Below are 21,746 nucleotides of genomic sequence, written 5' to 3'. Positions count from 1 at the left end.
ATTCTTAATGGGTTCTCCAACAAAGACCCTTTTTCTGCCGACTGATTTAATGACCAAGAATTTGGGAAACCCTCCTTTCAAATGTGACTGTTTGGGACCATGGACAACAATGGATTCATTAGTTAGACAGGCCACAAGTTAAACTATTACTCTCAGACCTACACAGGAACTCATCCAGAGCAATTACAACTGACCTTGGGTCATTTTAATGTCCTAGATGCTCTGGGACCATTGGTGGAGCGCGGGCGACACCCCTTGGCATTTTAGAGTCACTGCAAGCTTATTATCAGTACCCACAGTTTTATCGTGATGTTTTATATTTAATGATACTTTGCACTCATGCTCTCAGTGTATATCATGATAGCAATGTCACTAATGATGATGTTTCTTCCAGGTCTGCTCCCAAACCTGTTTGTCAACCGAATATGATTGTCTTTACTTCAGACACACGAAAATGTGACATAATTGACATTAAGTGTTCTTGGCCACCAAATATGGTTGAAACACTCATTGCATTGATTAACCATGGTGTGTGAGACAATGCAAAAGCTGGGAATTTACTTCTTATTTTAGACCCAGCGGCACGGTGGCCGACTGGTTAGAGCGTCAGCCTCACAGTTCTGAGGACCCGGGTTCAATCCCCGGCCCCGCCTGTGTGGAGTTTGCATGTTCTCCCCGTGCCTGCGTGGGTTTTCTCCGGGCACTCCGGTTTCCTCCCACATCCCAAAAACATGCATGACCGTAGGCATGACTGTGAGTGCGAATGGTTGTTTGTTCCTATGTGCCCTGCAATTGGCTGGCAAACAGTTCAGGGTGTACCCCGCCTCCTGCCCGATGACAGCTGGGATAGGCTCCAGCACGCCCGCGACCCTAGTGAGGAGAAGCGGCTCAGAAGATGGATGGATTTTAGACCCACTGGTTTTATACTACAGATAATTCTCGAAGTGAATTTCAATATCAGAGGCGTGGTCTGTCCTTCCCGTTCTTGCCTTTTAGGGCAACCCCTTTTTCCTTGATACAAAAGACTGGAGATAATTTAATTCTCTGCTCTTGGTCTCCTGCTCTGCCGAAGATGCTGGCTCCCAGCCAAGAAGCCCCACTCCTCACCACGAGGTGGGGGCGAGGCGAGCCAACACGAGCTAGGTCCGGTCGACTCTTCTTTGCTGCGCCGACGATCGCTGACCCACCGAGTTATTCTGTCAGCTCCCCAAACTATACTTTTGTGTGTGGGTGAGAAGAGGAAGCCGGCAGGAAGGATTTGCAGCTGCAAGAGTACGTGACGAACGTCACTCAGGCGCTTCGGCTACTCTACCCTTGCTTTTTCTTTTTCCTCGTTTTTTTTTCAAATCAACCTGTCGACGGCTTAGCTCAGCCATCGGAAGGATCGACCTGCCTGCCTATTTGTCTTATGTGCAACGCGAGTATAATTTGCTGATTACCAAGTACAACTTGGTGCATAATTGGTCTTACACTAACGGTCACAGAAATTCCCAGCTCTCGAATCGCTCAACGCACATCCGCATTCCACACTTACGCCACGAGTTTAGCCTTCTTTACGAATGTTTATCTGTACCTTTTCTTTTTTGTAGTAAAGTCCCTCTGCATTGTTCCTCCTGTAGTTCCCCTGTAGATTTAATTAAAATTTCTCTTAAATTCCACTTCCTGTCTGTACTTTGTGTGTTTGAGTGAAATAGTAAAACCGCTGTAATCGAGAACTATTTATTTCATCCATGTAGCGAGCCTTCTAAAGTACAGAGATTGATAGAGGTTTTTTCGTCACTTTTCCAAAATTTATGAATATAGAGATGTGGTGCCCTATACGAGACAAAGATAGTTTTATTGTTACCTTCAACATACGTCAAATTACACCGGAAGTAAATGCAGGCCTTTACTCTCTGACGTATTCCTTTTCCAAATTAATTACGCTTTTATCCAAACCCAATATACGCTACACTGTCATTGCAAACAAAGGATTTTGAAGACCAGTTGGCATGTTCAATACTTGTTCCCTGTGTCATTTCATATTATTAAAAAACTTAATTTCTGAGCTTATTTGTTCTACTTTCTTTGTATGGATTACTTGGGTTGTTCCCAACATCTGGTGAAATTTTCATGTCAATAGCACCTTTGGAAATATATTTAGTGAGAAAAATGGTCGCATCCCTAACAATTATTAATAATAAAAACAGTAGTAGAACTAGTAGCTATCATTTCAGTGGTGGTGCTTTACAATAGGCCAGGGATCACCAACCTTTTTACAGCCGAGTGTTGTGTGTTCTCTCATGAGTTCATTGGGAGCGACAAGGTGCCCAAGGGCAGATATTGGTGACTGCTGCAATAGACCACGTACCTAATTTGGTTTGTTTGAAATTGTCATAATTGAACATGAGGTTTGCTGAGCTCAATCATCTCCAGGATGTGTGCAAAATACATGATTATATTGGTTACGACGATCCAGACATGACATTTCGCCTAAGAATACGTTGTCAAACAGCACTCGGAGGCATGCTCAGTAACCACTATAGTTATTTTTTTCATTTGATTTCCTTATATTTCTGGCCCGAGAAGTGTTTAGCAAACAAACATTTACTGTAATTATAACTTTATTACTTTGTTAGTGTGGGTTAGTGATAACACTACGGTGCGTTTCGACTTACACATAAAATTGCTGTTGGAAGGGGACTCCGTTGTAAACCAAAGACCCCCTGTATTTACCCAACCCATTTCATTAAGAATATTGAGGAGGTACTTGACAATGCAATCCTAAAATTACCCGTGTGTCACTGCTTGTCCTGCTTAGCCTCCAAGTGTCTATGTGCTGCTCTCAGAGTGTCTTGCATGTCTTTGTGCTGGGCCAGAGAGCAGGCGTCCTCCAAGTGGGCCCAGCGATAGTTCTGGTGCTCATCCGACAGAGTGACCTCTGTCCCCGGGTCTCGGAGTTCGGCTAGCCAGTAGAGCACCTCCTTGGGTTGACCTCTCACCTCGTAGCGCAGCTCCTTCAGGAAGCCCTCGATGACCTGAAGGTCTTCTGTGCCAAGGCCCGCCTCTTCCTTTGTCTCCCTAAGAGCTGTGGTGAGGTCATCTTCACCTCGGTCCACATGGCCTGATGGTGAACAGGTTCTTTCAATTCAGGCAAGGGTATTATGGAAATATTCTAAATTAGAAACTTTCGATAGGGATTAACTGGAAATTGGTAATTTAATGGAATTAATTTCAAGCATATATATTAGGGATGGTCGATACTGATACCAGTATTAGGATTCACTGTTGAGTATTCACCGAAACAGAGTAGCGACACCACTAGTACTTTTGTTACATAAAATTAAAATTAAAACAACAACAGATAATTCTGAACAAAGACCTTTATTTATTTCTGATGCACATGATGATTCACCGATGTGTCAAACCGCCACAGTATAGCGAGGAGGACTTACCACAATTTCTCGTGTATAATGTACACCCATGTATAATACTGAAGGGAATATAGAATACTTTATATTCTAATATGTAATTCTTTATGTAATAGAATATAATATAGAGTTTCATGGTCTAACTAGTTTGGAAGAGGATGTGTATTACAGTATAATCAGATAAGGTGGTAGGAGTTTTATTGCAGGAAAACCCCCCCCCATCAGGTGGTATTTGGAGACACATCTCAAGGAAGAAAGGAACTGCGGGGAGCCACTATAAACATTGAATGCAGGAATGTGAGCCGACATCTGCAGGCGACACCTGGAGCAGAAGTCTGGAGCCAGATCATCCATCCATCCATCCATTTTCTGAGCCGCTTCTCCTCACGAGGGTCGCGGGCGTGCTGGAGCCTATCCCAGCTGTCATCGGGCAGGAGGCGGGGTACACCCCGAACTGGTTGCCAGCCAATCGCAGGGCACATAGAAACAAACGACCATTCGCACTCACAGTCATGCCTACGGGCAATTGAGAGTCTCCAATTAATGCATGTTTTTGGGATGTGGGAGGAAACCGGAGTGCCCGGAGAAAACCCACGCAGGCACGGGGAGAACATGCAAACTCCACACAGGCGGGACCGGGGATTGAACCCGGGTCCTCAGAACTGTGAGGCTGACGCTCTAACCAGTCGTCCACCGTGCCGCCGGAGCCAGATCAAATGGTCATCATTCTGCAGGACAACGATGACGTTGGATTACGGACCAATCAGACGACAGCGATTACATACTGGCCCGTTTGAAACATTGTATAAATCTGGGGTAGAATCAGATAGTTTCAGTTCGACTACTTTATCTGCTAAGGATAAGATAGGGTAGTTACGAACCCAGAGCTCTGCAAATGTATAGACTCCTCTGTCAGGAATAAATTGGTTGGTTTTGATACATTGTTGTGAACGAAGTTCTTTCACGAAAACGAACACGCTTGGAACCACGGGAGTTCGGAGATTTTAAAACACAGGTTCCTTTAATACGCACCCCCAAAATTGACCTAAAAATTCTGGAAAACCCTTCTACCTATGTGTAATGATTTTGCTTCTACCCATATGATCAAAATGAAGTATTATCAGTATTTTGTGAGGTTTTTTTCAAACAATTATTCTGAAGTTAAGCACTTTATTTGAAAATTGAATTCTTTTTTTATTTACTTCAAAGCCCTACTTTTATTTAGTCAATGAGAAAACACAGTTGTGCTCATATGTTTGATTACCCAGGCAGAATTTGTAAGATGGGTACAATTCTTTAAAAAAAAAAAATTACCCCTGTCATATTGGAATGAAAGTGTAGGATACACCTTTCTAATAACCTCAAGGTGGCGGTCGCATATTGGAATGAAAGTGTCCACCTCTCTTATAACCTGTAGGTGGTGGTGGAATATTGGAATGAAAATGTACAGCTTTTTCATAATCTTTAGATAGCGGCAAAGTTTTTTTCTTTCCATTTCCCCTTTACCTATGTATAATGCGCACTATAGATTAAAAAAAAAAAATTGGGGGGAAACAAATGCGCATTATACATGAGAAATTACTGTACTCGATGTCAGATTTTTCTGCCTTAAGTATTAGTGGGTGGTATCTGCAGCTTTCACAAGTACCCGATAACTTGAAATAAGGCCGGTATCAGCTTTATATTGATACCTAGTATGGGTACTCGCCCACCCCTAGTAAATAACATTTTGTTTTGTAATAAGCAGACATCTATGCAAAACAGATAGCTCTTGCCCACATGCGAGGGCATTACAGTACCTTAATCGCAAAAACATTTTTCACTTAACTTGAGTGCCGGCATATTTGAAACTCACATTTAACTCAATGCATTTCTTGGTGCAGTTACAGTAGCATTAGTATATAAAACAGCAGTCTTCTTCATGCTGTTCACATGTTGAAATCTTAAGACACCTAACAAGGTCAAAATATGTTCACCTGTAAAGGTTATAGTGCATTTTCGTTTTATCCTGAAATTTCACCCAGAAGCTGAATATACTTTACTTTTTCTGAGTACAGTAGTACCTTGGCTCAATAAAGGTTGAAACACATCGCTACTACAGTACTAATTCCACTTGAGAGGCTAAAACAGGTTCTGTTTTGTACCTTTAGGAGGGGTCCAGTGGTGATGTCCATATGAGGTCTGCAAGAGGAGGAACTCTATGTTGTCCGGTGGAGGAGCACAACTTGCAAGACGTCGAAACACAATGAAACCACAGGCTCGCAGCGCCATCTTGTGTTAGCGAGGAAACACAAATAACGATAGTACGGACGCACATTAATCTTAATACTTCAAACTACTGTGACACCATTACAATAACATCTAGAAGCAGAACTACAATAGAATATTCACACAGATTTAAAAAAAAAAACGTTTTTACAACGCACTCATTATTTTGACTACTGTAAATGTACAGGTACAACTGTATTGACAAGGGCATATCCCTGTAACATTTTGACTGGAGTTATATATGGCGTGTGAGTGGCAGAACCCTAAAATAGATGAACGCGTTAAGAAGTGGAATGCAACCACCGGATTATATTTTGTATTCATTGCATGTAAACGGTAGATTTATATTTACCTATCTTGCTAGCTACGTTATCTGTCTGGTAGGTTAGCTTACTGAACTGGACGTGTTAGCGTTTTTATTTTTTTACATTTTTGTGCACATTGCGTATAATTTGTCATGGATATGTATCTATTAATATTCAAAATATAATGGAACTTACAGTTCATTTATCGAAGTTTGTCTTATCGGAGCTTGTTTCCCATCGGCACGAAGACACAGAGCATAGGTGCACACCGAAACCAGTCCGTGCTGATGTGAGAACAAACATAACCTTTCCGGTTTGTTTAACTGTCATAATGAATGAGTTACATTCGTTGAGCTTGTTGGCTAATTTATACTTGGTAAATTAGAATAATAAATAACATGATAACATATAATTCAGTCGATCCTGTGCACACAGTGGTGTTTTTGGTCAATTTGACCCAGGGCTGTTTAGCTGTATAAAACATATAGCCTTAGAAATCTAATTAGGGTGTTTAAGGCAGTCCACAAACAAGCATAAAGTTTAACTTTTAACATAACCTTAACTTCACCACTAACAAAAAGTTCAGTTTCAATTGCAAAGGTAAAATTGATAGACAGACTAAAATATGTCATAAAATATAACACAACTCAGTTGCTCAGCAGTCCAGAGTCTCCTTTGTCGTATTTTGAGATTCATGATGCGCCACACATTTTCAATGGAAGATGGGTCTGGAATGCTGGCAGGCCAGTCAAGTGCTCACAGTTTTACTATGAAGCCATGCTGCTGCAACACGTGCAGAATGTGGCTTGGCAGTGTCTTGCTAAAATAAGCAGAGACGTCCCTGAAAAAGACGTTGCTTGGATGGCAGCATATGTTGCTCCAAAACCTGAATGTACCTTTCAGCATTAATGGTGCCTTCAGCGATGTGCATGTTACCCATGCCATGGGCACTAACACCCCCCCTTATCACCACTGATATTGGCTTTTGGACTTCCGGATGGTCCTTTTCCTCTTTGGCCTGGAGAACACGACATCCATGATTTCCCCAGAACAATTTGATATGTGGACTCATCAGACCACAGCACACTTTTCCACTTTGTGTCAGTCCATCTCAGATGAGCTTGGGCCCAGAGAAGCCAGTGGCGTTTCTGGGTGTTCTTGATATATGGCTTTCACTTGCATGATAGAGGTTTAATTCCCATTTGTAGATGTAGCGGCAAACATTGTTCACTGAGAATGGTTATCTGAAGTCTTCCTGAGCCTACAAAGTAATATCCTTTACATAATGATGCCAGTTTTTAATTCAGTGCCACCTGAGGGATCAAAGCTCCCGCACATTCAATGTTGGTTTTCGGCCTTGCTGCTTACGTGTAGAGATTTCTCCAGATTCTCTGAATCCTTTGATGATATTATGTACCGTAGATGACAAAATCTCTTAATTCCTTGCAATTGTAAATTGATAAACATTGTTCTTAAACTGGCGGCACGGTGGCCGACTGGTTAGAGCGTCAGCCTCACAGTTCTGAGGACCCGGGGTTCAATCCCCGGCCCCGCCTGTGTGGAGTTTGCATGTTCTCCCCGTGCCTGCGTGGGTTTTCTCTGGGCACTCCGGTTTCCTCCCACATCCCAAAAACATGCATTAATTGGAGACTCTAAATTGCCCGTAGGCATGACTGTGAGTGCGAATGGTTGTTTGTTTCTATGTGCCCTGCGATTGGCTGGCAACCAGTTCAGGGTGTACCCTGCCTCCTGTCCGATGACAGCTGGGATAGGCTCCAGCACGCCCGCGACCCTAGTGAGGAGAAGCGGCTCAGAAAATGGATGGATGGATGGATGTTCTTGAACTGTTGGACTATTTGCTCACACAGTTGTTGACAAAGTGGTGAACCTTGCCACATCCTTACAACTCAGCCTTTCTTGGATGCTCTTTTTATACTCAATTATGACACTCACCTTTTTTTAATTAAGGTGTTCACCTGTGGAACGTTCCAAACTGATGTTTTTTGAGCATTCCTCCACTTTCCTAGTATTCTGTTGCCCTTGTCCCAGCTTTTTTTAAAAACGTGTTGCAGGCATCAAATTCAAAATATTTGCAAAATACATTTAATCAATAAATAAAATTCATCAGTTATTCAACTGAATATAGGTTGAAAATAATTTGCAAATAATTTGCAATTTCCACCAGCATATGTAATTTTAGTCTGACTAAACATACAAGAGGCGGCACGGTGGACGACTGGTTAGAGCGTTAGCCTCACAGTTCTGAGGTGCGGGGTTCAATCCCCGTCCCCGCCTGTGTGGAGTTTGCATGTTCTCCCCGTGCCTGCGTGGGTTTTCTCCGGGCACTCCGGTTTCCTCCCACATCCCAAAAACATGCATTAATTGGAGACTCTAAATTGCCCGTAGGCATGACTGTGAGTGCGAATGGTTGTTAGTTTCTATGTGCCCTGCGATTGGCTGGCAACCAGTTCAGGGTGTACCCCGCCTCCTGCCCGATGACAGCTGGGATAGGCTCCAGCACGCCCGCGACCCTAGTGAGGAGAAGCGGCTCAGAAAATGGATGGATGGATAAACATACAAGAGCCTATCCCAGCTGACTCTGGGCGAGAGGCGGGGTACACTCTGGACTGGTCAAAAAGCCAATCGCAGGGAAAATATAAACAAACAACCAGTCTCACTTTCTTTCACACCTACGGGGAATTTAGAGTCTTCAATTAACCTACCATTCATGTTTTTGGAATGTGGGAGGAAACCGGAGTACCCAGAGAAAACCCACTCAGGCACAGAGAGAACATGCAAACTCCACACAGGCAAGACCTGATTAGAACCCGGGTACTCAGAACTGTGAGGCAGATGTGCTAACCGGTCGTTCACCGTGTCGCAATAAAAATAATCATCCTCATCATCATCGTCATACTATAATATTTTGTCCAACACCTACAAATAAAACCGCGAAAGCCGTTGTGCATGGAGGAAACAGGAGAATGATACTGTTGATAAGAGCCACTGACAGCAGCTTGTGTCTGAAGATAGCAAAAATGAGCCCTCCTTCCCAAACAGTGTGGAGTTGTTATTCATATAGTTGCTTGGCTTGGCACAGAAGACATAGTTGCTCACATTGAAGGTAAGATGATGTATTTTCATTTTCAAGCAAAACAAAAATTGGCCGATACAGGACAGATAACTGGCACAAATGTGTTTGCACATCATATACAGCATTTGAATGTACAGTTTTCAGAAAAAAATATCAGTACTTTCCAGAGATTGATCCAATGAACTGGTAATATTTTTATAAACAAAGAAACATTATTTGTTCTTACTCTTTCCCTCATCTTATGTGATTCCTCTCACAATTGGGCTTCCCTGCATGCGACTTTCACTCCTACTACTGTGCTTACTCAGCCTGCACTGAAGTGCACATTATTCCACGACATGAATCATTCTTGGGGTCAGATTCCCCTGCATCAAAATATTTATGGGATATTGTCACAAAGCTTGCAGATGGAGATGAGTCTAATTGCATTTCTGGATGGAATGATGACAGCAGAATGGAATATATGTAATGTGGTTTACTTGTCTCTATAATGTGGGTCACAAACTGTGATCTCACGGTAGTTGAAATTTTTTTTGTTTTTCAGCAGTTCTGTTCAGTTTTTAGTTTGTGTCTGCTCAATTATGTATTATAGTGAAGGTGGTGCACGGTAAGGGCCAGCAAGGCCTTCTCTGCCAGCCTAAACACTATCAGAAACACTGACTTACATTTACAGCCTAAATTCTAATATTTGTTCCATGAAATTGTATTACTCTATTACCAACCATATATTCTCTTCATTTCATTGCACTTCACTTTGTCAGGGTTGAGGGTTTTCATAGTGATTGTGTGGAGGCAAAAGTGGACCCAAACGTAAGGAACCAGCAAAGCAAGGCAAGGGAGCAGGAGTAATAATAAGTTTAAGAAAATGTGTTTCTATAAAGGCAAACAAGATGTGGAAAAATCAAAAATACTTAACAACCCCCCCCCAACCTGCCCCCAGAAAAAAACAAAAACTAATTTAAAAAAACAAAAAAAAGGACCAAGATTCGAAGTTACAAAGAAAAGTAAGGAAACAAAACACTCAACACTACAGGCTACTTGAAAACATGACATGACGATGGCTACGTGAGGACGAAAGACAAAAATGAACCCAAACAGTCAATTTACAGCAATCTGCCCAGGGCCTTTAAAATCAGTATTGCTGTTTTGATGTAACTTCAACGATATTAGCAATGGGCCTTTTTCTACAGATTTCATATTTATCCTCACAGGGTCCGCAGCTGCCCCCTTATAACATCAGCATTTTTCAGTCCTCTGATTGGTTGGTCAGAGCAAAAGTTGTTTAAGCAAACTTCAACTAGCACTGTCTGCTCACATTAATACATTAACCGGTAATAATCATTCTCTCTAGAGAATACGAGGATTTTTTTATGGTTTTGTCATGTTATTGAAAAACATATTAATTCTGAATTGCTCCAGATGATATTGTCATGAACGGAACAGAGGATAGGACCCAAAAAATGCACGACTCCAAAACAGATGGACAGTTTCCAAAAAGAGTGGTTTAATAGACGGGCATAGGTCGGGACACAGGCAGGAAATCCAAAAGAGGCAACAGTATCCAAAAACATGAGGCAAAGAGGCAAGGTCGATAATCGGAACAGGGTCAAGCCTTAATGTGAGTCTATGACGTGGAAACAAGGAATGCTGGAACGCGACAACAAGGTACAACGAACTGGCAACGAGAGGAAATGAGACACGAGGTTATATACAAGGGGTAATTAGGGTGAACGAGGCACAGGTGGTGAAGATGCTCACAGGAGCAGGTGTGTGTGAAACAGGGGGGAAGACAAAACTCGGAACACACACACACACACATGACAGATATATGTGGTACAGTTGCATGCTGTTACATTGTGTACTTGTGTAGTATTGATGGTTTCTGTAATATGATCTGGAAGTGTTCAACCAAGAGAAACAAAATTAAGAGAATAGACGATTTGGAATAAATTAACAAAATGTCATTAAAAAGATATTAGAATTGAGTTTGTAAATATAGGTCTGTGCATCGGTTTCGGCTAGCGAAGAAGGCTTTGTTTGCACTCACCGCTCACCTATGTAGTAGATGGTGAAGATAGAAATGTGTCCATGTGAATCCTATTCTAAAATATGATGTTTGCAGAGTTTCACAGTGCCATGGAGCAGAAGGAGCCACCAGAGGGGCGTCATTTTGTGGGGAAGAAAGAAGTCTTGATCAAAGCAAAGCGCACATTCAAAACACTGGGGGATCGGGATGTACTAATCATCAACCACCAGGGAGGCTTCTATGCTTTGGACTATTACTGCTATCGTGAGTGCGCTTCTTGCGGTGCTGAGGTCTAGCAAGTTGCTTTGAGAGAAAATTCAATAATACATGTTCTTCATAATAATCAGACTGTAACAAAATCGCAAATATTCACAACAGACTATGATTGCTTATACTTATCATATTCACACACAAATGCTAAAATGACCTCAGTCATTGATGATGTAACAGTGGGCTGATTTTTCACTTTTCTGATGTGTTCATTTGAGAAACAAACATCTTCTTCAATATACTATTCATCTACCCACTCTGACAGATGCTGGTGCAAAGCTGGAGACAGGAGATATTGAGGTGAGGCTTGGAGCTCGTTTCAAAGAAAAGCAGACATAATGTGGTTCTTACTTCATTTGGCTCTCACGTGTATATTATATATTACATTATATATTTGATAATCTGTAAAAAGCATTTTAGATTATGATGTTTTCTCTACACACAGGAAATAGGTGGCAAGCTGTGCATAATTTGTCCCAATCACAAGTACAAGATTACCCTTGCCAAAGGGGAGGGTTTATGCAAGCGTATTGACAAGACCAACAAAACACCCGTGCCCATATGGTACTCAAAAGGAGTGAAGCAGCGGGTCCACACAGTGACAGAGACCAATGGCGATGTCTATGTGGAGCTCTCTAAAATGCCCGGATGGATCGAGTCAGACTACTTCCAGGGAGAGGAAGGCAAAGAGAAAAGGGCCAAAGCTGAGGCCAAGGCCGAGGTCGACGAGGGGATGGAATCTTCCTAATGAATGAAGAAACATTCTAGAGGTATCTTCTTGCCTCTTCTGACATCCTCTCTATGGGGTTTGTGTTTGTATGGAGCATATATAAAATAGCGTTTTAGACCTATACTTTTATTTAATTGGTCTACAATATAAGCAGTTTTTTACCTCTTGGAATTAGGGGATTTGGGATTTACAAGTACAAACGTAGGCACCACTAGCATTGTTTTAACAATGACTATTTTGGACAGAACTAGTTTTGGCTTTATAAAATTGAATATTATGACACATTTTAGCATTATTTTGAAAAAAATTACAAAGCCAATATCCCCTAAAAGGGATGGTACATGAGACGAGGAAGAGCCAATTAACCTTTGGTGAGGAAGTGGATAATGGTGGAGATAAAGAAATGTGTTTTTACTATTTGAGTAACTGTGGCATCAGTGGAACTGTCCACCCATCAGAATCATCAGTTGCACTTCCTGTCGGTTTGTTATCCACAATGAACCAGTAAGTAGTCTGATAGCTAACAAACAGAGGGAGCAGAAAACACAAGTACAACACCCTATGAAGTGTTTTCACTATGCCTTGGTGGCATTCTGCACTCTACTAGCATTCTAGTTTTATATGATTGTTATGGCATTGCTAAAACAGCACTAATGGTGGCTTTTACACAGTACTGTATATACATACTTTATAAAGTACACAGTTAATTAATTTCTGATGTTCATTACTAATGGCATACGCTAATGACATTGTATGGTATGTATAGTACATGTTAAATGAATTCAATCTTCACAGACTAAAATTGTAATAAAAGAGTTGGTCAGAAACAAACAATTTATTACTGGCTCACTAGTCAATTTGTATGCCTCTCCATTCTCCTCATGTATAGTATATATTGTGACTGAATCAATGTGTGCCCTACAATTGGCTGGCAATCCGTTCAAGGTATGCCCCACCTCTCACCCGGAGATAGCTGGGATAGGCTCCAGCACGCCCGCCACCCTAGTGTGGATAAGCAGTTCGGAAAATGAATGAATCAATGTGATCCAACAATTTTTATGAAAAATAAGGTGAAAAATTGTTCTTGTTAAATATAAAGATCATACTACTTAGTGTCATTAACCATGTTTCTTCTTGTTTAAGTATAGCCTCGCAAAACATGGCAACTGAGTTTCAGAAAGTCTTAATGCAAACAGAGACAAATACACTCGATTCAGTCACGGTGCATGTCATAAGTGTAGACCAGTTTTCAGCCTTTGTTTTAGTAATGACTAATAAAACAGACGAAACACCCTATATTCTTAACTATCCATAACTAAAATGCACGCAACGACTAACTACAATATTGAAAAAAGGCGAAAGATTTATAAACTGAGCCGTCTGGGGCAATGACGCCACGTGTTGCACGTTTTCCGCACATAGGCAACTCACGTGTACCCAAGCAGCCAGCGGCGCAAACGCAATGCACGGTGACGAGGGATTGGCATACTTAAATTGGAAATACAGTCACTTCTTCGAGTTTCTCTAAAGAGGACATTACTAAGGTCACACACACACACACACAAACACACACACATGCTAAAACACACACACACACACACATTTGCCTTCATGGACCCCGAAACAATCGGCAGGGTTGCTACAGTCTGTCTGTCTGTCTGTCTATCTATCTATCTATCTATCTATCTATCTATCTATCTATCTATCTATCTATCTATCTATCTATCAAATTAGTCTTTAGAGAAGTGTACTGAGAATGGTGTGCTTTATATTTAGATGTCTATTTGGCTATTTGGCATGTCAAATCTTCTCTAAATTGCTCATTTAATGTGGCTTCAACTATACTCATATTTAAGTTATTTTTTCATGTTTCATCATTCTGTAACTTGTGTGGCATACATTACTAAGTAATGGTTATGGTATGGTTAAGGTAATGCTTTTTTTGTACTGTGAATAAGTGATATTCCTGCCATATGACAGCTGCTGAAAGTAACTATTGTAACTACCCGCATCCGGGCAAGGGAAATCTAGATCCATATATCTTGTTCGTCATAGAGGTTTTTGGAGCCGTGCTTTGTCTGGTCACTCACCTCGGACCTGTTTGCCATTGGTGACCCTACCAGGGGCGTGAAGCCCCAGACAACTTAGCTCCTAGGATCACAAACCTCTCCACCACGATAAGGTGATGACTCAAGGAGAGGGTTAATGCTTATTCAATTTTAAAATGTAATTATTGTTTTTGAAATTCAGTTAGGGTTGTAATGCTTCAGTGGTCTTTTGAGGTCAGTCAGGATGAGGGCTAAAAGTTCATGTAAGAGCAACATTTTGGTGGACCAACACCTTTGTCTCCATGGAGTGGAGCTATGTATGCCACAAATGCTACGGCTAATGCTAATTAGACCGTTATGATTTTCTTCCATTTTAAACATGTAACAGAAGCCCTGGAACCTATCCAAGAGGGATGTCCAGATATTATTATCACATTTATAAGGTCCACGGGGCCTATTTTATATTTCATCCATTTATCAGATAATGGTCTTCACCTTGTCATTGCATTGACATTGTACCCCATGCACCATGCAATTGCTTGGCCATGTATCCATTTATCCAAGTGGAAGAATGAGTCAGAGCCAGGAGAATGTAAGTTAATGTACACTGGAGCATTTGAAAGGGATCATCTACAAACATTGTCAAAAAAATCAGAAATGAACTTATTAGAACATCTGTCATGAAAATATAATGTCAAATCTAGGGAAATGGTTGTTTTATGCTCTTTGTAGGTGGGCTAGGGTGAAGATTTTGGGGCCACCATGTTATTGGTGTGCAACACAATGGCGGCTGATGGCTGGATGCTAATTTGAATGAAAGTGCAAAAAAAAAATCCGTGAGGGACTTGCTGCATGGCAAAGCCAATCAGCATTTGAGATTTGAGATGGCTCCCATTTACAATTTTGAGCTTCGTTTCACATGTAAATTTTTTTGACAATTACACAGACGAAAAAAAAGTCTGCACAGAAAAAAAGATTGGTGTTTTGTCATAGTAAGAATTTTTTTGGTGTGATGTGAGTTTTTGTGTGTGAGTGAGAGGATTTTTGGTGATTGACAGTTTGTGTGTGTGTGTGAGCGAGAGAGAGAGAAAGAGAGAGAGAGAATTGGCATGTGTGAGAGTTTTTTTTTGGGAAGCCTGCAAGTTTTTTTGTGTGATAGTGAGATATTTTTACATGTGAGGTTTTGTGATTAATGTGGAAGGTGTTTTTGATGAGTGACTTTTTAGTTAAGTGTTTTAGGAGTGTGAAAGTTTTTGTTGTTGTTGTTGAGTATGAGTTTTTTTGGTGTGTGTGAGACATTTTTTGTGTGTGTGTGAGACTTAGTGCGGGTGAAAGTTACTTTGGTGTGTGTGAGAGGTTTTTGGTGAGTGTGTACGTTTTGTTGGTAATTTTGAGAGACTGTTTTTGGTTTGTGTGAGTGTTTTTTGAGTGAGTGTGAGAGATTTCTTTGGTGAGTATGAGTTTTTTTGTGAGCGTGATTCTGAGTGTGTCTACCCTGAGAGTTTTTTTGGTGTGGCCTGGATGTTTTTTTTGGTAAGTGTGAGCTGGTTTTTTTTCTTGTGTAAGATGTTTTTTATTGAGTGTGAGAGGTTCTCGGTGTGTGTGAGAGGCTTTTTGGTGAGTGTGAGAGAGGTCTTTTGGTGTGTGTGAGTCAGTTTCTTGGTGTGGGTGAGTTACAGTATTTGGTGCATGTGAAATTTTGTGTCCGCGTGTGTGTGTGCGTGTGTGTTTTGGGAGTGCCTGAGAGTTTTTTATGGTGTCCCTGAAAGGTTATTTGGTGAGTGAGATTTTTTTGGTATGTGAGATCCATTTCAATTTTTGGCCCATTACAACATCTCATATTCAGATAGCTGTGGTGAACACAACCCTTTTGCCCATTAACCCCAAGCTGAGTAAACCATCAGTAAATTAGAGCTCTGCACGGTTACGCGTGCATGTTGCTGAGTCAGGCGAGCGCTTCATTCCTTTATGCACCCCCCCCCCCCCCCCCCCTTTTTGCCCCCCACCACAATCTCCTCACCTCTCTGTCTGTCTCTCTCTCTGTCTGTCTGTCTCTCTCTCTCTCTCTCTCTCTCGATTTTGTTGCCAATAAGACTTTGTTGTAGCGTCCGACGTCATTAATGTGGTCTGGACAGCGGCGCGCGAGGCTCTGCTCCGCGGTGGTTAATTGCGTTCACCACCCGCTGGCAACTTGTTAATTTAGCCCATTGAGTGTTGTTAGTATTCCAACACAGTGAGCCGTCTCCTCGCGGTCGGGACGGCTGGGTCGAGTCTCCCGCTTTTATGAATGACTAGCGAGGCGGGGGAATGCCAGTTAGCGCGACCGGGCTCCACTGGGACCAGCCGCCGATGAGCGATTCACGGCGGAGCGGAGCCGTGGCTCACTGCGGAAAAAGACGAGCCTGACTGCCGCAGACTGGCGTGCGAACGCACCGTGAGGAGGACACGCTCGCGTAGGGCAGCAACGGCACCGTGACCGCAATGTAAGTTGTTAGCTGCCTACAACTCATTAGAAAAACGTCACATATAGGCACATTGTCATGTTTGTATATATATATATATATATATATATATATATATATATATATATATGTATATAACAATGAAACTGCATGAATGTTATTTAACATCAACAGCTTGAATCTTTTCTTTTTAGGAAAGTGCAACATTAATTGTTTGTCTTCTTGGAGGCAAGTGCAACGGGAACAGTCGGAATTATGATCCAATCTGGCATAATAATAATAATAATAATAATAATAATTAATAATAATCATGGCATTTGTTATTGCTTTGGCTCCATCTGAAGCGCCTAGGACAGGAGAAGCTGTTTATAGTTGCTTTTCGTTTGTTTAAATGTATGGCTAGCCCTGACGTCTGCTTTGTTTATGGCTACAGCATGAGGCAGAACTTTAATATTCAGGAATGCTAATAATCGCCCCATCATATTACATAAATTGCAGTGCATTCAGTTATCATAATTAATATGACTAGTTTTGAAAACATTTTGCAAGCTTTCACGGGCCACATAAAATGACAAAGATGACCGGATCTGGACCGCAGGCCTGAAGTTTAATACCTGTGTCGTATCTGCTGTAATTGCTGGCCTTTCACATTTTCACATTCCTGTAGTCTACGCTCAAGCACACTCAATTTCTTGGTATGCTTTTCATGAATTTACACATCATCAACAACACATGGTTCTATTTGATTTATCTTTGACAACACACTACATGTATGTAATAAGGACCCCAGCCAAGCTTGTCAGCATCTGTTTCACTGGCATGAAGGATGAGGACAAGGAAAAAGAAAGAGTGCCATTTGGCTCATGCGTCCCCCTCTCAGGTCCATTCACATTGTGGCTCTGGGGAGCGAGTGCCCCGGTGGAGTCGGCCAAGGGGAAGAAATCATGGGCCAGGGCCAGCTGCAGGGAGGCCTGCTGTGGAGCTACCTGGGCCATGGTGCGCTGGTGGGCCCCAGTGACTTGGAGAGCAGCTTGCATAACCCAGCCTTCATGGAGTACACTTCACGTGTCTTTGGAGACGTTACCATTGTGGTCCAGGATTGTCCCAGCTGGGTAAGCCATGTCTGCTTTTGGACTTTGGTATCAGCATGAAATGTTGAGAGGTAACTCTTAAGTGTACGATAAAGGCAGAGTGGAACCTTTAAGTCAGAAAATAGACTATTCCACTCCAGGGTCAAATGTCCGGCATCCCTAAAAGTTTTGTAAAGTGAAGCTGCTTGTGTGTCATGAGATGTTGAATCATTTTCTATTTTCAAGGCCACTTTCTAACCAAGCGCTGATTTGAGGTTTGCACTTGTACTTTCAGTGTGCTGCCCTCAAGCACCCCCTAAAAGAATGAAACAACTTTTGTTCTTAAAAGCAGATGAATTGGCGAATTCTTTTGATTTTGCAACAGTACAGTATGTGTTGTATTGTGGAGCTGTCTTAGCCTGGCAATAGCCTGTCACTCAACTTTACGCTTCTTTGTTTTTATTCAAATAATTTATTATGTTATTATGTATTTATTTTTTATATTATGTAAGTGCTTTGCAGGGTTCACCAGCTTTTTGATTTCAGTCAGGTTGTTTTCTCACTCGACACAGTGACCGACTGGTTAGCACATCTGTCTCACAGTTATGAGGATTGGGGTTCAGGCCCGCCTGTGTGGAGTTTGCATGTTCTCCCCATGCTTGCGTGGGTTTTTTTCCGGGTACTCCGGTTTCCTCCAACATCCCAAAAACATGCAACACCGTAGGTGTGAATGTGAATGTGAATGATTGTTTGTCTATATGTGCCCTGCGATTGGCTGGCGACCAGTTCAGGGTGTACCTCGCCTCTCGTCCGAAGATAGCTGGGATAGGCTCCAGCACGCCTGCGACCCTAATGAGGTTAAGCGGTACTGAAAATGGATGGATGTATGTTTTCTCCTCGTGTTTCCCAACCTTAGTCAAGACACATATCTTACATTAGAAAAATATCACACCACCAAACAAAAATGTCACAAAATGTGAATACACAGGTCAATTATGTACCTTCTGCCATTTAATTGTTCTTACTGTTAATATACCTTGCTGGCATAGATAGATGAACAAGGATACATTATTTGTATATTAATAATAATTTTCTGATCATTTAAGTGAAACTGGATTTTAACAAAACACAAATGTGCCATGGCCATGGCACAGTAGTGAGGAATCACTGGTGTAACCCTTCAAAGACTTGGTAGGATATGTATTTACTGTATGTTAAGCCAACATTGTGAGGGGAAGGGGAAGGGTTATCTGAGGTTACATCCATGATAGTTGTCACTGCAAACTGTTGATTAATCGGATATGTCTCCTTTTTCCTCTCCAGGACTTGCTGGACAGTGACTGGGCCAGCGTACGTAAAGTTCTTGAGCAGGCGGACATTCTGGTCATCAAGTATTCAGTGACTGACAAACTGGCCTTCCAGCAGGTCAGGAATGGATATGCCCCAAGACTCCGCCCACTTCTTAGGCACTGGGGAGTGCCTGTTATCTTGGTGGCAGTTGGAGCTAGGCTGAACGGTGAGTATGTGATTTTTAATATACTTGAAGAGTTATTTATTTATTTATAACAACTAATTTTGGTCCTTTAAATGATTTTTGTCAGTAAAAATTAATTTTGAGAGGCATCTCATTATATTCTTTGTTTGGCCTCCATCACCTTCTCAAATAAATGATCATATTCATATTTTAGCACAGTTTTGACTTGAAAAGAAAATGCCACCAATGTACAAGCCATTAGGCACATCTGTACTTTGTAACCAAAGTAGGATTGGTGCAGTTTTGTGAGAGGGCCTCACAACATTAGGCACAATCTAATGAGATTAAAAAAGTCCAGTATCAAATACAAATACAGTGGTACCCAATTTATGAGTTTTCTGATTTTTTGCTTTGCGTTGCGAGCCAAAATTTGACTTGCGAGTGATACGACATTGCCGCTAGTGGCCAATGCACTTTCAGCTGTTTATTGAATGGAACAAATAGTCAAACACACAAGTACAAAATGAGAACACTCGTGAGCAGCTACAGTATGACAAAACTCACATGCACACGAAGGTAACCATGTTACCGATGACACAATAATTAGGCCACGCCCCTTAAAGGCAAGTATACAACACTACAGCTATCGTTGCGACTCTGCTTGTCCCAACGTGCAGTATTTACACTAAAACCAGTTTATTTCTTTACATTCTCTTTTATCAGTTTGTTTTTATACAAGGGCGGCACAGTGGACGACTGGTTAGCACGTCTGCCTCACAGTTTTGAGGACCTGGATACAAATCCGGCCCCGCCTGTGTGGAGTTTGCATGTTCCCCCCGTGCCTGCATGGGTTTTCTCCGGGAACTCCGGTTTCCTCCCACATCCCCAAAACATGCATGGTAGGTTAACTGAAGACTCTAAATTGCCCGTAGGCGTGAATGTTAAGTGTGAATGATTGTTTGTTTATATTGTATGTGCCCTGCGATTGGCTGGCGACCAGTTCAGGGTGCACCCCGCCTTTCGTCCGAAGATAGCTATGGATAGGCTCCAGCACGCCCGCGGCCCTAGTGAGGATAAGCGGTGTAGAAAATGGATGGATGTTTTTTGTACAATACATTGCCATTTGTCTTTATTAAAAACAAGTAACATAAAAAAAAAACAACATTTGGGGGGTGTCTGGAATGGATTAATGGCATTTCATTTAATTTCAATGGGGAAATTATTTGATATACTGTACAAGTAATTGAGTTACGCTCGTGGTCACGGAATGAATTAATCACATACATCAAGGTACCACTCCAGTAATACCTCTCTGTTTGTGTCAATAAAACTAAGCATAGTTATCTTTGTAAAGTCAGATTTTTGGTAGGCCCTATTGGATCTCATTAGATTGTTGTTCTCAATGTTGTGGCAAGTGCATGTATATGCACAGGACATTGATCCTCATTCAGTGCATTTTGTGTAAAAAAGCCAATCAAATGCACGTAGCTGTATTTTTAGCTTTTCTGCTCAACATTCTTTGAAATCCTGTCAGTGCAGCATCGCGGAAAGATCAGAGCGTAAGTCAAGTTGTGCTCGTGCCGTGTGTGTGCTTGTGTGTGCGCGTGTTTGCGGTGTTGCACGAGGGCAGACAAAAGGGTTTTGCGTTTTAGTTTGTTGCTGCTCCCGAGAGAAGGTTCACGCTATTCCCTCATAACTGCAGAGAATGACGGCTGAGCTCAGATTGCTCGATTTAGCCCATCGCTGCAGTACGTGCATTAACGTGCCCATTAAAGCAGCGCCGAGTGCAGGGCCACACTATTCCGCCAAGGGCACACGCGCGCTCTCGTGCACATAAACACAATACTGATGTGTCAAGTCACTGCCTGACAGACGCTCATACTCCTATTTTCACTCTGTCTCTTACACGCACTCTTGGCTGAGTGCCTGTAGGTTATTAGCAGTATGATTTATCAAATGCCTCAGCACTTAGCCATGTCCCACTCATTCTTTCTTGCTCTGTTCTTTGTTCTGTCTCTCTGTGGCCCTTTTTCTTCCTGCAAGATAATCACACTAATTTTCTGTCTGATTCTGTCTTATTTTCCCATGTGCACATAGCTCAGCGTGGCTGGTTCCTGCTAGCATACCACTGCAGACATTACATGCTTGAAAATTGCAGAACACAGCAGGTGCCAGGCTTCATTCAATAAATGGAAGAACCCATTCAATTTTCCTTTTATGCCACTCCATCTATGTCTGTATGGGCATTAGCAATAAAGGGTAGGCCTTGCTCTGTGTTTAATATTGCCTTTTAGAAAATAGTCAGTAGATGGCATCTGAGTAGTATTCAATACTAAGGTGTTTATATGAAAATTTATTAGGATATTGTACAAAAATGTAATCACTGTATGAGTTTCAAGTGGACTATTTTACAACACGAGATCAGCACACATGCGAACTCCTGCAGCAACAAATTTAAAAATTACATTTGAAATGCCTACTATATTAAAACTTTGCCACTAGTTTTTTTTTGCCATTGTTTTACAGTGGGAAGTTAGTTAGTTCGAGCTCTCAATGCCATGAGGCACATTAGGCCGCAATTGCATTTTC

At 41.8% G+C, this 21,746-nt stretch overlaps 3 protein-coding genes across 5 annotated transcripts in view; 2 read left to right on the top strand and 1 right to left on the bottom strand.

Moving 5' to 3' along the window:
• Positions 1-2,585: 2,585 nt before the first annotated feature.
• nudt2 (nudix (nucleoside diphosphate linked moiety X)-type motif 2) lies at positions 2,586-6,304 on the bottom strand. Its single transcript, XM_061784540.1, has 3 exons — positions 6,179-6,304; positions 5,555-5,681; positions 2,586-3,103 (listed from the first exon to the last, which is right to left on the bottom strand). The coding sequence occupies exons 2-3, from the start codon at positions 5,679-5,681 to the stop codon at positions 2,781-2,783; spliced, it is 450 nt and encodes a 149-aa protein (XP_061640524.1). The 5' UTR covers positions 6,179-6,304; the 3' UTR covers positions 2,586-2,780.
• A 2,682-nt stretch (positions 6,305-8,986) lies between these two features.
• Positions 8,987-12,941, top strand: rfesd (Rieske (Fe-S) domain containing). Its single transcript, XM_061783779.1, has 4 exons — positions 8,987-9,107; positions 11,200-11,367; positions 11,639-11,673; positions 11,819-12,941. The coding sequence occupies exons 2-4, from the start codon at positions 11,214-11,216 to the stop codon at positions 12,119-12,121; spliced, it is 492 nt and encodes a 163-aa protein (XP_061639763.1). The 5' UTR covers positions 8,987-9,107; positions 11,200-11,213; the 3' UTR covers positions 12,122-12,941.
• Positions 12,942-16,151: 3,210 nt separating this feature from the next.
• Positions 16,152-21,746, top strand: part of rhobtb3 (Rho related BTB domain containing 3) — a 31,614-nt gene continuing 26,019 nt past the window's right edge. For all 3 annotated transcript variants that reach the window (XM_061783777.1, XM_061783775.1, XM_061783776.1), the window contains exons 1-3: positions 16,152-16,634; positions 17,494-17,725; positions 19,007-19,199. In XM_061783777.1, the coding sequence (XP_061639761.1) occupies positions 16,633-16,634; positions 17,494-17,725; positions 19,007-19,199 (427 nt within the window). In that variant the 5' untranslated portion in view covers positions 16,152-16,632. The remainder of the gene's footprint in view (positions 16,635-17,493; positions 17,726-19,006; positions 19,200-21,746) is intronic.

The sequence above is a fragment of the Phyllopteryx taeniolatus genome, chromosome 9 (assembly GCF_024500385.1).
Source record: "Phyllopteryx taeniolatus isolate TA_2022b chromosome 9, UOR_Ptae_1.2, whole genome shotgun sequence".
Taxonomy (NCBI): Eukaryota; Metazoa; Chordata; class Actinopteri; order Syngnathiformes; family Syngnathidae; genus Phyllopteryx; species Phyllopteryx taeniolatus.
The sequence above is the reverse complement of the archived record's forward strand: the minus strand, read 5'-3'. Positions and strand labels throughout refer to the sequence as shown.